The 15,376-nt window shown below is 49.0% G+C and overlaps 1 protein-coding gene across 2 annotated transcripts; it reads left to right on the top strand.

Moving 5' to 3' along the window:
- The first annotated feature begins 737 nt into the window (after positions 1-737).
- On the top strand, positions 738-6,207 carry LOC123060142 (probable inactive receptor kinase At5g58300). 2 transcript variants are annotated; one of them, XM_044482718.1, is made up of 3 exons: positions 738-1,102; positions 3,224-4,576; positions 5,331-6,207. In XM_044482718.1, exons 2-3 carry the CDS (start codon positions 3,289-3,291, stop codon positions 5,963-5,965), a joined length of 1,923 nt encoding a protein of 640 aa, XP_044338653.1. In that variant the 5' UTR covers positions 738-1,102; positions 3,224-3,288; the 3' UTR covers positions 5,966-6,207. The 2 variants fall into 2 exon arrangements, with proteins under 2 accessions (XP_044338653.1, XP_044338660.1); XM_044482725.1 differs by having other exon boundaries at positions 3,221-4,576.
- The last annotated feature ends 9,169 nt before the right edge of the window (positions 6,208-15,376 follow it).

Raw genomic sequence — 15,376 nt, 5'->3', positions numbered from 1 at the left:
ACCGCGCCTGCTTCCCTCACCTTCACGCCCCTAAATCCGCTGCAGCACCACGCCCCGCGGGGTTCGGCGGCGGCGGCCGCCGCCGCAAATTCGCAAGAGATACGGAGAGGGTTTTTTTCTTATCAAGGGGCGGGTGGAAGAGGCGAGAACGAGGGGAAAACGGCGAGGCGAGTGCGCAGGCACAGAGTGGTTGGCCATGTCCGCCACTTTTCGGCGGCTCCGCTCAGCCCGATTTTGATGGAATATTCTGCGAATCTGGCTATCCTCAGCCACGCTAAACTTCAAACCAAACGCCTGGCAGCCATTTAAAAAGTGGCTATCCCTAGCCACACGAGGGATAGCCCTCAAACCAAACGCACCCGGCTGCGCGGCTGGAGTTCTTCGACCACGCTCGCTCCGCCGACGCTGACGCCTAGGTCTGCATGCTAGGACGGCTAGGCGGCTGCCTTTTCTTTTTCTACTTTTTATTAACATTTTATATTTAATTATGTTTGAATTGGACTTTAGCGGATGTTTTAATATGTTTAATTATGTTTTTATTAATATGTAGGAGTATGTTTTAAATATAAATGTTTTACATGGCCCTTCAATTTTTTTTCATATTTGATTCGGATACTGGCCGTACGTCAAAGAAAAAGCGTTGCCCGGGCCCACGGGTCAGAGGCAGGAAGAAGCCCTCGGCAGCCTCTTGGCCAACGCACGCCTCCCTTCTCTTAAATCCACAGCGAGTTTGCACACACACAGGCGCGCGCACCTGACCTGACCGCACACTTCTCCCGCACAACCGCACTGTACTGCACTACCTCAGACTCATTGGAGGGAGGGGGGAGACGACGCAGGTCGGCTGCTCACGGCGGGTCCGGCCGGAGGGGGAGGCGCCGGCGGAATGCTGCGGGCCGTCGTTTGTCCCTGGAGCAGAATTCGTGGCGCGTGATTCCGCGCTTCTTGGCCCTAATCGGCGGGCGGCGGCGGTTGGTCGATTCGAGCGGCCGCGGAGGAGGCCGGAGTTTTCTTCCTTCGGGGCCGGGCGTTCGCGCGCGCTGGGTCTTCTTGCTGCGCTGGTCTGCGCTCACGAGCACGCCGAGGCTGGGATTTTCGCGAGGTATGTATTCGACCTCGTGCCTGAGCACATACAATGCAGTTCGTTCCTCTCATTTCCTGCCAAAAAAAGAAAAAAAGGTTCATTCCCCTCAATTCTGTTGCGGCTAATCAGGCGATTTCGTGCACTTTTTTCATTAAAAAGAAAGTAAAAGCAAAGATACTACTAGAATGTATGGGCAACGTTCGTTTCCTAGTGATATTAATTTGGGGGCTTGCTTTTAAAAAAGTGTTAAATTCAGGAGCTGAACAACCCGCCATGGAGTGTTTCACCGTGATCAACCGATGCCATTTCTGCTTTGGTGTGCAGATTTGGTGGGCGCTTTAATCTTTTATCTTGCTTCCACTGACCATTGCTGCACCTGTAAAAAAATCCTGAAACTGTAAAATAGCCAGCCAGGCCTGTGCAAGGAGCAAATTTACCTGTACAGTTTCCAAGCTTAAATGCTCTAGGACAACATGGAAGCATGAACTCTCCTATAAATTACAATCTTACTGCTGCGAGAAAAGTACTTCACTGCACTACATTACTAGAGGTCTACAGCTACAACTGTGGATTGTTTGTATGTACCGTTTTTTAGGAGACTGTTTGTACGTAGTGCGCAGACAGTGATATCTCTTGCCCTGCCCATTTGTCCCATGGATGCCCTGCTCTACCATCGTGCCAGCTCGTGTGCCGTGCTGCCCATGATCACACACTCACATGGCGCATCCGGCCATTAATCCGCAGGGAGCCCCACGCCGCCCCCCGAACCCATGAAAAAAAAGGAATCCTCATCCCCGCTCGCATCTGAGACCACCTGCTTTATGTGCTGGACTTTTGGTTCGGTGCTGCTGCTTTCTTTCAAAGCGCTAGCTTGGTCCTTGAGAAAATTACATGTAGACAGTAATCAAGCCTCGGTGGTTAGGTGCTCTGCGTTGTTGCTTTTGTGCATGTTCCGTTCCATTAGTGCAGGCAAGGAGTTCACCAGTGTGCTGTGCCTTTCCTTTATCTATTGCAAGTCCTATTGGAACCCCGCCTTGTCACTATCCCTGCCTCCTCTCTGGTAAGGACCGAGCGAGCGCCTTGTTTAGGCGTTAAGGAAACTGGGGTGTCCTGTACAGTACAGAAAAGGCTAAAGAGGAGCGCTGAGATGCTTTATTAAAAGATCAGACCTGCCCTATGTAGGTTTCGTTTTATTGTAGCACATGATCAGACCTGCCCCATCTCAGAAATATAAAGCTCAGAGCTGCATGCACTGATTAACTACGGGGGTGGGGCTTTGGATTGGTTAGTCTAAAGGAAAGACAAGGGTGTCATTCGTTGTAATGTTCCTCTGGGAGGGGAGGTTGGTATGTAGCAGTTGAGAAAATCTGATGGACCCCTGTACATGTCGATGGGTGGTAGCACTTTGTCATTTTGTTATGGGTTTGTGTTTTTGTTCCAATGATGAGCTTTCCTCCGGCTTTCGATGCCACTAACGAGGATCAATTATGACGCAAAGCGTGGAAAGGTGTTGGTGTTTGTAACACTGGGAGATACTGGATCTAGGTTCCTTGGATCTTAAGTAATGTTGGCACTATTGAACATAGTTGCATTTTTACTGTCTGTGTAAGTAGTCTCCTTTGCCATTAGAAACTGTGGTTGATTGATAGTCTGACACACCTTGTGTCAAATCTTATTAATCTCACAATAGGCTCCTTTCTGGTCATCAAATTTGTTATTCTTTGGCAAGACTAGGAATCTGATATTACATTTTCCATTGCAAACATGAGTGAACATTCATCTTGTAAACTGTTAATGGATGAAAGCATTTTTTCCATCCAACTGCACAACTCTCTTGGCAGTTCTACATTATTGGTCCTTTATTGCAATTACAGAAGGAAATAGTTAATTCTCTTTTGCCTTTTCTTATGGTCTCTAAAGCAATGATGTTTTGTTGGTTGCTTAATCATGAAGTAACTATCTACATTGGGAAACTCCTATGCTTCATCACTTCATTTTTTGTATCCAAAATCCCTTGCACTTCTACTATGTTTTTCCAATTATGAACTGCATATTATACACCCACTATGATTTAGACTCTTGATGTTATAAGAACCAATCTCACTTACTCATGGCTTTCTTTTTCCTTTTGTGTAGCAGGAGTGAAGCGTTGATGACCGTCCGATTATAATTCTTCTTCTCCTTGTTCTCTAGCCATCCTAACAATGCAACATCTTTTGCTCATAGCTTTTCTTTCTGCTTCTCTGTTCCTTCCTTACCCTCCTTGTGCCAAAGGGGCTGATCTGAACTCTGACAAGCAAGCCCTTCTTGCATTTGCTTCGTCTCTGCCTCATGCAAGAAAGATCAACTGGACCCTCACAACGCAGGTCTGCACATCTTGGGTTGGGGTTACATGCACACCAGATGGGAAGCGTGTGCGTATGCTGCGACTACCTGCAGTAGGACTATTTGGTCCTATGCCCTCGAACATACTTGGCAAGCTTGATGCCTTAGAGGTGTTAAGCCTTCGGTCCAATCGTCTTACTGTTAGCCTACCCCCTGATGTAGCATCCATTCCTTCTCTGCACTCTCTTTACCTTCAGCGCAACAACTTGTCGGGCATAATACCTACATCACTATCCTCAAATCTAGCATACCTCGACCTGTCGTACAATACATTTGTTGGAGAAATCCCATTGAAAGTGCAAAATATGACTGAGCTTACTGGGTTGTCTCTCCAGAACAACTCTCTTTCTGGACCCATCCCTGATCTTCACCTTCCCAAACTGAGATATTTGAACTTGAGCTATAATAACCTCAGTGGGCCCATTCCGGCTTCTCTGCAGAAGTATCCAGCCAGTTCTTTCTTGGGGAATGCTTTTCTATGTGGGTTTCCCCTGGAACCATGTCCAGGGACCACACCTTCTCCTTCTCCGAATGCACCACCTTCCCAGGAAAGTAATTTGGAAAAGTTTTGGGGAAAGCATCACAAAATTATCATAATTGCAATACTTGCTGGAGGAGCGGCAATATTGTTGATTTTGATTATCATACTCGTGATATGCATCTGCAAGAGAAAGAGAGATGGAGAGCCTCGCGCAGCCTCATCCTCATCCAAAGGGAAGGGTGTTGCGGGTGGAAGAGGAGACAAATCCAAGCCAGAATACAGCAGTGGTGTTCAAGAAGCAGAGAGGAACAAATTAGTTTTCTTTGAGGGCTGTTCATATAATTTTGACTTGGAGGATCTGTTGAGGGCTTCAGCTGAAGTCCTTGGAAAAGGAAGCTACGGCACGACCTACAAAGCTGTTCTTGAGGATGGCACGACAGTGGTGGTCAAGAGGCTGAAGGAGGTGGTGGCGGGAAAGAAGGAATTTGAACAGCAAATGGAGATAATTGACAGGCTTGGCCAGCACCAGGGTGTTGTTCCCTTGCGTGCTTTCTATTACTCCAAGGACGAGAAGCTCTTGGTCTATGACTATGTTACACCGGGTAGCCTTTCAGCTGCTTTGCATGGTATGCTCTTTATCTCAAGTCTTTGATTTGAACCACTATGCAAGTATGCATTTCATTTACCTGTTTGAATTTTGAAACTTGTTTTGACCTAGTTTTTCATCACTTACTTAGATGACAAGTACATGCAATTCTATGGTAGAAATTGCCTTTAAACATGTAGCACTGTGAAATTGTTCCTGAAATAATTAGGAACCTGCAGTTTGTTCAATGCAATCTAAGTAAGTGTGCGAATTATGCATTCTGGCATGGTGAGGACTGAGGTTGCCTTTAAGCTAATCTTTTGAAATCTCAAACTGGACGATGAACAATTCCGTAGATATATGAAACTCCGAGTTGGTTATTATGAATTCGATAAATACAAGATGTATTAAACAGTAAAATTATACACATGCCTTATGTACTGCTTTTCGACCCTCGGCCATAGTCGTGCGGAAGAAAAATGGAAGATAGATTAAGGCAGTGCAAGCTGATGTCAACAAGTTGCTTCCTCACTAATTTATTTGTTTATTTTAGAATTTTTACTTCTTTTCTGAAGTTCTGATGAACACTCTGCGGGAGTTACTGTTGTAGTTTTGTAGCTAAAATTTGTATGCTTTTGAGCTACTGTTGTTCTATGGATGCTGAAATGTGTAGAAAAGAATAGGTGCCGATTTTCTTCACCTGTATAGTTAACTTGCATCTTTGTAATACCACATATGTATTGAAACGCCGAAGTTACATGATCACAGACTTACCATCCATTGTGAACACACAGGGAACAAATCTGCTGGAAGAGCACCACTGGACTGGGAGACGAGAGTGAAGATATCGCTCGGCGCCGCACGAGCGATCGCTCATCTTCACACCGGAGCAGGCGGCAAGTTCATCCACGGCAACATCAAGTCGAACAACATCATCCTCTCGCGGGAGCTGAGCGCGTGCGCCTCGGACTTTGGCCTTGCGCAGCTCATGGCCACCCCTCACTTCCACCCGCGGCTTGTCGGGTACCGCGCGCCGGAGGTCCTGGAGGCCAAGAAGCCGACGCAAAAGTCTGACGTGTACAGCTTCGGCGTGCTGCTCTTGGAGATGCTTACCGGGAAGGCCCCCCTCCGGTCCCCCGGCCGCGACGACTCCATCGAGCACCTCCCGAGGTGGGTGCAGTCTGTGGTCCGGGAGGAGTGGACGTCAGAGGTTTTCGACGTCGACCTGCAGAGGCACCCCAACACCGAGGACGAGATGGTGCAGCTGCTCCAAGTCGCCATGGCGTGCGTCGCCGTTCATCCGGACCAGCGGCCGAGGATGGAGCAGGTCGTCAGGAGGATCGAGGAGATCCGGAGCTCCGGCTCCGGGACGACGACGAGGACGTCTCCCGAGGACAAGCCGAGGGAAGAGCACATCCAGATCACCTGAGGCGAAAACAATAGGTCTGATACTGATAGCGTCCCGTCTGCCTGCAAACTAAGTTGATGGCCATTTTGTTTACTGATACCATTCTTTTACTAGCAGTAAGTAAATTTGCTTCCCGTTATTGGTTTCAGATTCTCAGTGGTAGCTCTGCTGATCGTATCGTAGGGTGTTGTGGTGTGACTCTTTAGAGTATGGTTGATATTTTTCATTAGAGAATGGTTGATATTGATTCACTGAATGAGCAATCTGGTATGTCACTTGCCTGTTACCGATATTTTCTCCGACTGAAACTATGCTTGGTTCAGTTAGTCACTGCTGTTATTTAGGCAGAAAGAAAGAGGATCTGGTGACAGTTACTGATACTGCAAGTCGAGTCATGTTGCCGCTGCCTTTGTTAACGGAGGTGGTCTCCGGAACCAAAACGTGGGCATCGGGCGCGGGGGGATAGGGGAGCCAAAATTTCGAAATGGAGGGACCAAGCCAAGTTGATATATAACTATCTTAATACTCCCTCCAAAGAGAACTAAGCAGCTTATTTCGATTCAATGTGGATTATCACGCAATGCTCTAGCAAAGTTATCTCCCATTAAAGCGATGATCAAGATGAATAAATCTTTATAGTGTTTGTTTACCGATTTTGTCATCATAATAGCATAACTGCAAGTTTTAGAATTGGCATCACATAACAAGCAACCAGAAGAACTAAAATCTTCCCCTCAAAAAAAAAAAGAACTAAAATCTTTATCTAAAAAATTAAAATCTAATGTATAATTTCGAAATATATAAGACGAGAACTGAGAAAGATAAAACAATAATCAATAGTACTACTACTAACCCTGCTATTTCGTTGTTCTGATTGAAGAATTGACGGGTGCAGTCTGTAGGTTAAGCCGGTCGCGCCGTCGCCTTGGGATTTCAATCTAAAACGCTATCAGGAGGAGCAAAGGGTGCATAGAGGCAGCGGTGTAATCCGGGAGAGCCATTTCTATAGGGAATTTGTTTATTTGGAAAGACCATCATGACTAGCTTTATTGCAATTTAGAAAGGTAAAACGTCATCCACAAGTCTGGAGACAAGACAGCCCGGGGGCTCGTCCGTCCAACTACTAGAAATCTTATTACAGAAACTATGTTTAGCTAGCACATGTGCCGCATCATTACATGACCGAGAGCAATGATTAAAAGTGACCTTCCCAATAGACATAGCCGCATCCACACACTCCACAAAAATTGCCGCTGCAGTGTCCTACCATCTTGTTTGTCCAGTGCAGGAATCAATCACCATGAGGGAATCAGACTATGCTTCAACTCGAGAAAAACCCAAGGTATTAGCAAATACTAGCCCCTCGCGCATAGCCTGCTGGAAATATTAGCACTTTTTTGATTAGACTAATCCACGAGTAAACAGTAAGCATGGCATAAAAGGTATGCATCTCATAGATATACCTAAGCATACTAGCACATATAGAACATAGAAGCGCGAACCTTCTATGAGCAGCACAAATACGGCTAGTACAAGTATGAGTAAACGAGGGATGAACAGATCATACCCTCCGGTTGGCCACGCCAACGCGGCGGCGGCAGCAGCAGCCTCGGCGTCGTCTGTGGCCTCTTTCTTGGCGGCGGCGGCGGCCATGGTGTCGATGCAGGGGAAGTAGTGGAAGCAGAGGCGGACGGTGTTGGGGACGGATCGGGAGCAGTCGCGTCGAGACGCTCCCCCAAAACCTTATTGCCGTTCTCCCGGGCAGGATCTCGAACGACAGGGTTCCGGAGGCACCTGCTCTCCCGACCAGCCGTGCACGCAGTCGTCGGGATGGGGTCGCCGGAGATAGCACAGAGTGAGGAACAGTAGATGACAGCTAGGTTATGTGAGAGGGAGGGAGTGAATTGAACTAGGTCATTCCATTGGGCAGAGCCTTCTTATATAGGCCGTTGGGTAGGAAGTTGTGGGCCTGGGCGGAGGCCCACGACCGAGTCGATGCACTCCCGGGAAGGGAATCGTCGTTCCTAGGAAGGGTCAAACACCCGCGAACGGGGCGGGCGGCGGCGGCGGAGGAGCGTGCGTGTACCACTCCTCTTCCCAAGCTCCCAATGGCAAGTGGTGGAGCAACCCATATAAAGGGGTCTCAACTCTCCTCAACTAGCAAGGTGGGACTAAACTTCCCACCACCTGCCATCTCATACATGTGCCTCAAGATTAACCAGGGATTAGTATCTTATATGGGCCTAAGCCCATCCATAATCCAACAATCCCCCACTAGATCTCGAGGCACATAAGTTTGTCAACTGTTCCAAACAATGTTTGATATACCAGAATTTTCAGTGGAGACTGTTAAGTTGAACTTCCACCTAGAGCAACAGGATTCGACTTCTTCATAACTGAACAATGGACTATGCCTTGAATTGTCAGTTTGGCGTGCAGAAGTTTCACCTGTTGTTAGCTGATACGTGGTTGCCGAAGGCTAAACCCCATGGGTGGAGCTTATTAGTCATACTCCGTACCTTCTCATGAGCTTACTAGAGATTACCCAATCTCATAGACTGTGACCAGCAGTCGGGCTCACATAGGTGTGTTCCTCCGAAGAATGCTCTGTAGATTAGCATCTTGCTTACATAAGCTTTAGAACACATTAATACAAAAGTCAACCTGCCTTACAGAATTGAGAGTATTATGCATCTCCAACGGAGTGGGTTAATTAAGGATACTCTCCTCAGTTGACCGTTGGATTGTTTTCCCAGGTCCTAATTCACGGGATTTCCGATCACATAGGTTGGGTTACCCCCATGGCAACTTACGTGGGTCTCATACCCATCTCCCTCGATGCATTTTCTATCACAACCCGTGATAGCCCTTTCATAAAAGGGTCTGCCAGATTCTTAGCCGTCTGGATATAATCCAACGCTATTACTCCGGAGTTTCTTGATTTTCTGATAGATTTCAATCTTCTTCTTATGTGCTTTGTGGATTTCATGTTGTCCTTTGAACTCTTAGCCTTGGCAATCACCGTTTGATTGTCACAGTTCATAAGGACAGCTGGCATTGGTTTGTAAACCACCGGCAAATCCATCAATAGCTCTCGAAGCCATTCTGCTTCGACGCATGATGTGTCTAATGCTGTGAGTTCTGCTTCCATAGTCAATCTGGTTAAGATCGTCTGCTTGCAAGACTTCCAGGAAACAGCACCACCACCAAGTGTGAAGACATGTCCACTTGTGGCTTTCATCTCATCAGCATCAGATATCCAATTCGAATCACTATACCCCTCAAGTACCGTCGGGTACCCAGAATAGTGAATTCCATAGTTCGCAGTACCTTGCAAGTAACACATCACTCACTCAACAGCATGCCAATGCACATCTCCCGGATTGGAAACAAACCGGCTCAGTTTGCATACAACAAATGAGATGTCAGGATGAGTAGCACATGCTAGGTACATCAGTGAACCAACCACTTGAGAATATCTCAATTGATCTACAGCCGTGCCTTCGAACTTTTGAATCCACACGCTAGGATCATATGGTGTTGCAGAAGGTTTGCATTCTGAATATCCAAAATGGCTCAAAATCTTCTCAACACAGTGGGATTGCAAAAGTGTAATTCCACCCTCAGAATTTCTCAGTAGCTTGATGTTCAAGATAACATCATCCACTCCCAAGTCTTTCATCTCAAAGTTATGAGATAGAAAAGCCTTGACCTCCTCTATGACCTTGAGGTGGGTCCCAAATATCAGTATGTCATCGACATACAGACACAGTATAACTCCTTCGCCCCCACCATAGCGATAGTAGACACATTTGTCGGCTTCGTTCACAACAAAGCCAACAGATGTCAGAGTAGTGTTGAACTTCTCATGCCATTGCTTAGGCGCTTGTTTCAGGCCATACAAGGATTTCACTAGCTTGCACACCTTTCTTTCCTGACCATTTACTACAAAGCCATCTGGCCGTTGCATGTAAATTTCCTCGTCTAGCTCTCCATTAAGGAAGGCCGTCTTAACGTCCATCTGGTGAACGAGAAGACCATGCGAGGCAGCCAAAGCGAGTAACACTCGAATGGTTGTCAGTCTAGCCACATGTGAATAAGTGTCGAAGAAATCATCTTCTTCTTTCTGAGTATAACCCTTGGCCACAAGCCTAGCCTTGTACTTCTCAACAGTACCATCGGGCCTAAGCTTCTTCTTGAACACCCACTTACATCCCAATGGTTGACAACCATAAGGACGATCAGTGATTTCCCATGTCCCATTAGCCAAGATGGAATCCATGTCGCTACGGGATGCATCCTTCCAGTAGTCAGCATCAGGAGATGCATAAGCTTCTGAAATGGAGCTGGGAGTGTCATCATCCACGAGGTACACAAGGAAATCATCACCAAAAGACTTTGCAGTCCTTTGTCTCTTGCTCCTAACAGGAGCTTCCTCGCCATCCTCCGTGGAACCCTTATCACTTTTATGTTCATAATATTCCATTGGAATAGCAGGTTCAGGAGTCTCACCAGATTCCAGTCTAGAGTTGCTTTGCATATCTCTCATGGGGAAAATATCCTCAAAGGATGTAGCATCCCTAGACTCCATGATCATACCGACCTTCACGTCGTGTACATCAGATTTCACCACTAGAAATCTATAGCCAACGCTATGCTTGGCATAGCTAAGAAAAACGCAGTCCACGGTCTTTGGTCCCAACTTGCGCTTTTTGGTTATCGGCACGTTGACTTTCACCAAACAGCCCCAAGTGCGTAGGTAAGAGAGTGTAGTTTTTTTCTTTTCCCATTGCTCATAGGGAGTAGTCTCATTATCCTTTGTGGGTGTTGGGGAACGTAGTAATTTCACAAAATTTCCTACGCACACGCAAGATCATGGTGATGCATAGCAACTAGAGGGGAGAGTGTCGTCCACGTACCCTTGTAGACCATTAAGCGGAAACGTTATGAGAACGCGGTTGATGTAGTCGAACGTCTTCACGATCCGACCGATCCAAGTACCGAATGTACGACAGCTCCGAGTTCAGCACATGTTCAGCTCGATGATGTCCCACGAACTCCGATCCAGAAGAGCTTCACGGGAGAGTTCCGTTAGCATGACGGCGTGATGACGGTGATGATGTTTCTACTGACGCAGGGCTTCGCCTAAGCACTACTACGATATGATCGAGGTGAATTATGGTGGAGGGGGCACCGCACATGGCTAAGGGATCAATGATCAACTTGTGTGTCTATGGGGTGTCCCTGGCCACGTATATAAAGGAGTGGAGGAGGGGGGAGGGCCGGCCCTCCTATGGCGCGCCCTGGGGAGTCCTACTCCCACCGGGAGAAGGATTCCCCCCTTCCATGTAGTAGGAGTAGGAGAGAAGGAAAGGGAAAAGAGAAGAGAAGGAAGGAGGGGGCGCCGCCTGATGAAGCTATGTACCTAGGGTAGGGTCATGGACCCGTCCAGCATACCCTCCCCAAGGACATCTTTACAAGGAATCAGAAGCAGTCGAAGAGAAATCATCATCCACTCGACCGCGGAGATGCGCTCACTCGACCACCTTGAAGACACTCGACCACCAGAAGATGAGGAACCCTCCACTCCGCAACGGTTAGGCCTTAAACCATAGCATTATGAGCATTTATGACATTTTACTGTAGACGTTACCAGTAACGCCTTTCCTTTATGAGCATTGAACCCTGTGTAACAAAGGGGAGGTGGGGTCCTGGCGCACTCTATATAAGCCACCTCCCTCCTCTGGGACAAGGGTTCGCACTTTGTAAACACACACACACACACACACACACACACACACACACACACACACACACACACACACACACACACACATAATCCAGTCGACCGCCTTAGGGCACCGAGACGTAGGGCTGTTACTTCCTCCGAGAAGGGCCTGAACTTGTAAAACTCGTGTGTACAACTACTCCATAGCTAGGATCTTGCCTCCTCATACCTACCCCCATTCTACTGTCAGTCTTAGATCCACGACAGTTGGCGCCCACCGTGGGGCAGGTGTCTTAGCGACTTATTGGAGAAGTTGCAATTTTTCCGATCCCCATCATCATGGTTCCAGGCGGAGGTTTGGCTAAGGGCCGCGAGATCCGTCTCGGCGCGCTCGTGTTTGTCGCCAACGACTCCGCTTGGCTTCAGGAGGCACCACTCGACGTCGACGCGCTCCCCGCCCGCGGGGTAACGCACTTTCACGCGTGCGTCCGTGGCGTCCTCTTGCGGCAACCGTCGACCCAGTACCAGTAGACTCCAACGGCTTTCCCCCTCCCTGCGACCCGCCGGAGCAAGCGCACCGGCCGGTCGAGGATTCAACGGTGGGTGAAGCATGCGGTGGCCCGCCAGTCGGCCACCCCTCAAGTCGCGGCGCTCGAGCCTGACGAGTCTCTCTACGGCCTGTTCGATCTGTCGACTGGCTCTGTAGAGACTGCATCCGAGTGCGGCAGCAATGACTCGGCAGTGGAAGTCCTGATGGTCAATGGACCACACGGTCCTCCTGGCTTCGATCGTGAAGACGGAGGTGACGGGAACGGCGATCCGTCGCGCGTTCACGAGGAGTACCGCCCCGAGCCTCTCTCCTCGCAGCAGAGAGAAGAACTTCGTCGCTGAAACATGGATGCCCTGCATACTCCTATAGATGGAGAAACGCCCGAGGCCCAGGCCTTGGAACAGGCTCGCTTGGCCAATCTGGCTGAGCGCACTCGGCTGGAGAACCTACAGCGCGCACTCGATGATCGCGCTCGTCAACGTGCTCCTGAGTCCAGCCGACACCAACTTTTTCCACCTTCGGCTCAGGTATACCAGACACTGATCCAAAACCTAGCATCTGCTGTCCGGATAGTAGAGTTGATTCAACCTTCCCAGTCAGAAGCTGGCCGAGGTCTGGCCTAGATCAAGGCCTTACTACGGGCAGCAGGAGAGCAGAATACGGCCGTGTCTCAGTCACGGGATAGGATCCATAGCAGATCTGTGGTCGCAGATACGGTCCAGTCGGCCCATAGCCCGAGATTGCCCCCGAGGCGTGAGGGACGTGGAGAGCGGCGTGATTAGTACAGAAACCAGGAGCAGTATGATCGTCGAGCCGATCGCGATGGTCGCCGTCGAGTGCCCACGCCTCCTCCAAGGAGTGGGTCATACGTGCCGCGGCCACATGAGTACAGGCGCCCTAACAGCGTCGAAAGAGGTATTCCAGTCGACCACAGGGAGCCAGGCTTTGATAAGAGATCTATTCTCGTACAAGGCTTGGTCGACAGGAACAGAGCTCACCGAGATGGCCATGACAGAGGCCCGCAAACCAGCAATAGGGTGCATGTCTCTGGCCCAGAGTGCTTCAGCAGAGCTATCAGAGCTGCAGTGATTCCCCCCAACTTCAGGTTGGCGACTGGAGTGAGTAAGTTCACCGGAGAGTCCAAGCCTGACACCTGGCTCGAAGACTACCGAGTGGCTGTCCAGATTGGTGGCGGCAATGATGAGGTGACCATGAAACACCTTCCTCTGATGTTGGAGGGCTCGGCTAGGGCGTGGCTGAATCAATTGGCACCTGGCAGCATCTATACTTGGGAAGATCTCGCCCGAGTGTTTGCCAGAATCTTTGAGGGTACTTGCAAGCGGCCAACAGGTTTGATAGAATTACAGTGTTGCGTCCAGAAACCAAATGAAACTTTGAGAGATTATATCCAGAGGTGGATCACCCTGCACCACACGGTGGAAGATGTGTCTGATCATCAGGAAATTTGTGCTTTCAAGGAAGGCGTCAGGTACCGGGAGTTGAACCTGAAATTCGGTCGGACAGGAAACATGACTCAGACTCGGATGATGGAAATCGCCACCAAGTATGCCAATGGTGAAGAGGAGGAGCAACTGCGGAGCGGCAAGCACAAAGCAGTCGCCCACGAAGCTGGAGGAGGAAACTCCAGTCGGAAACAAAAATGCAAGGCCGAACCAGCTGCTCCGGGTGAGGCCTTGGCTGTGGTTCAAGGAAAGTTCAAGGGGAAGCCCAAAGGGCCGTGGAACCCCAAGAAAGTAAAATATCAGGATGGAAATGACGTGTTGGATCTGCCGTGTCATATACACACCAAAAAAGACGAAGAAGGTAATTTCATTTACCCGAAGCATACCCCTCGACAGTGTCGGCTCCTGATCCAGCAGTTCCGAGAGAAACATCCCAAGGAAAAGGAGAAGGAGGTAGACAAGGCTGAGAGTGAAGGGGAAGATGATGATGGTTATCCTCACGTCAATTCCACTCTGATGATTTTTGCTGATGTTGAAAACAAGAGTCGATTGAAAGTCATCAACAGAGAAGTGAACATGGTCGCTCCGACGACACCCAGTTACTTGAAATGGTCGCATACTGCCATTACATTCGACCAGTCTGATCATCCAGCGCACATCGCCACCCCTGGGAGGCAAGCGCTGGTGGTCGACCCGGTGGTCGAAGGCACTCGACTAACAAAGGTCCCGATGGACGGTGGCAGTGGCCTGAACATTCTGTATGCAGAAACGTTGAAAGGAATGGGCATTCCGATGTCCAGACTCAGTGAAATCCATATGAGTTTCCATGGGGTCATCCCAGGCAAGAAGGTTGCGTCCCTCAGTCAGATTGCACTCGACGTGGTTTTCGGTGATGCCAAAAATTACCGCAAAGAAAAGTTGACGCTTGAAGTCGTGGATTTTCAGAGTGCATATCATGCAATTCTGGGCAGGCCGGCTTATGCACGATTCATGGCTCGACCTTGTTACGTGTACCTCAAACTGAAGATGCCTGGTCCCAGAGGAGTGATCACTATCTCTGGTAACCGGAAAAAGGCGGAAGAGTGTTTCCAGAAGGGCTCAAAGATCGCCAATGCCCAGATGGCCATGGCAGAATTGCAAGAATACCAGAAAAATGCAGACCTGAGTGCCTTGTTGCGAGCCAAGAAGCCAGCCACGGATTCAGCATTCCAGTCGTCTGGCGAGACGAAGTCTGTTCACATCCACCCGACGGACCCCAATGCAGCTCCGACCCACATTTCGACCACACTCGACTCCAAATAGGAAGAAGCGCTCATCCAGTTCCTCCGTGAGAACTGGGACATCTTTGCATGGAAGCCTTCTGACATGCCAGGTGTTCCCAGGGGACTGGCTGAGCATCGTTTGCGAGTCGACCCGAAAGTGAAACCAGTCAAAGAGCATCTTCGACGGTCCGCCGTCCAGAAAAGAAAAGCAATCGGCGAAGAGGTGGCTCGGCTTTTGGCAGCTGAGTTTATCCGAGAGATTTACCACTCCGAGTGGTTAGCCAATGTTGTCATGGTCCCAAAGAAAGATGACTCACTCTGCATGTGCATCGATTTCAAGCATATCAATCAGGCCTGCCCGAAAGATCACTTCCCTCTCCCTCGCATCGATCAGATAGTCGACTCGACTGCTGGATGCGAGCGTTTGTC

The sequence above is a fragment of the Triticum aestivum genome, chromosome 1A (assembly GCF_018294505.1).
Source record: "Triticum aestivum cultivar Chinese Spring chromosome 1A, IWGSC CS RefSeq v2.1, whole genome shotgun sequence".
Classification (NCBI taxonomy): Eukaryota; Viridiplantae; Streptophyta; class Magnoliopsida; order Poales; family Poaceae; genus Triticum; species Triticum aestivum.
This window is presented reverse-complemented; position numbering and strand designations above follow the sequence as displayed.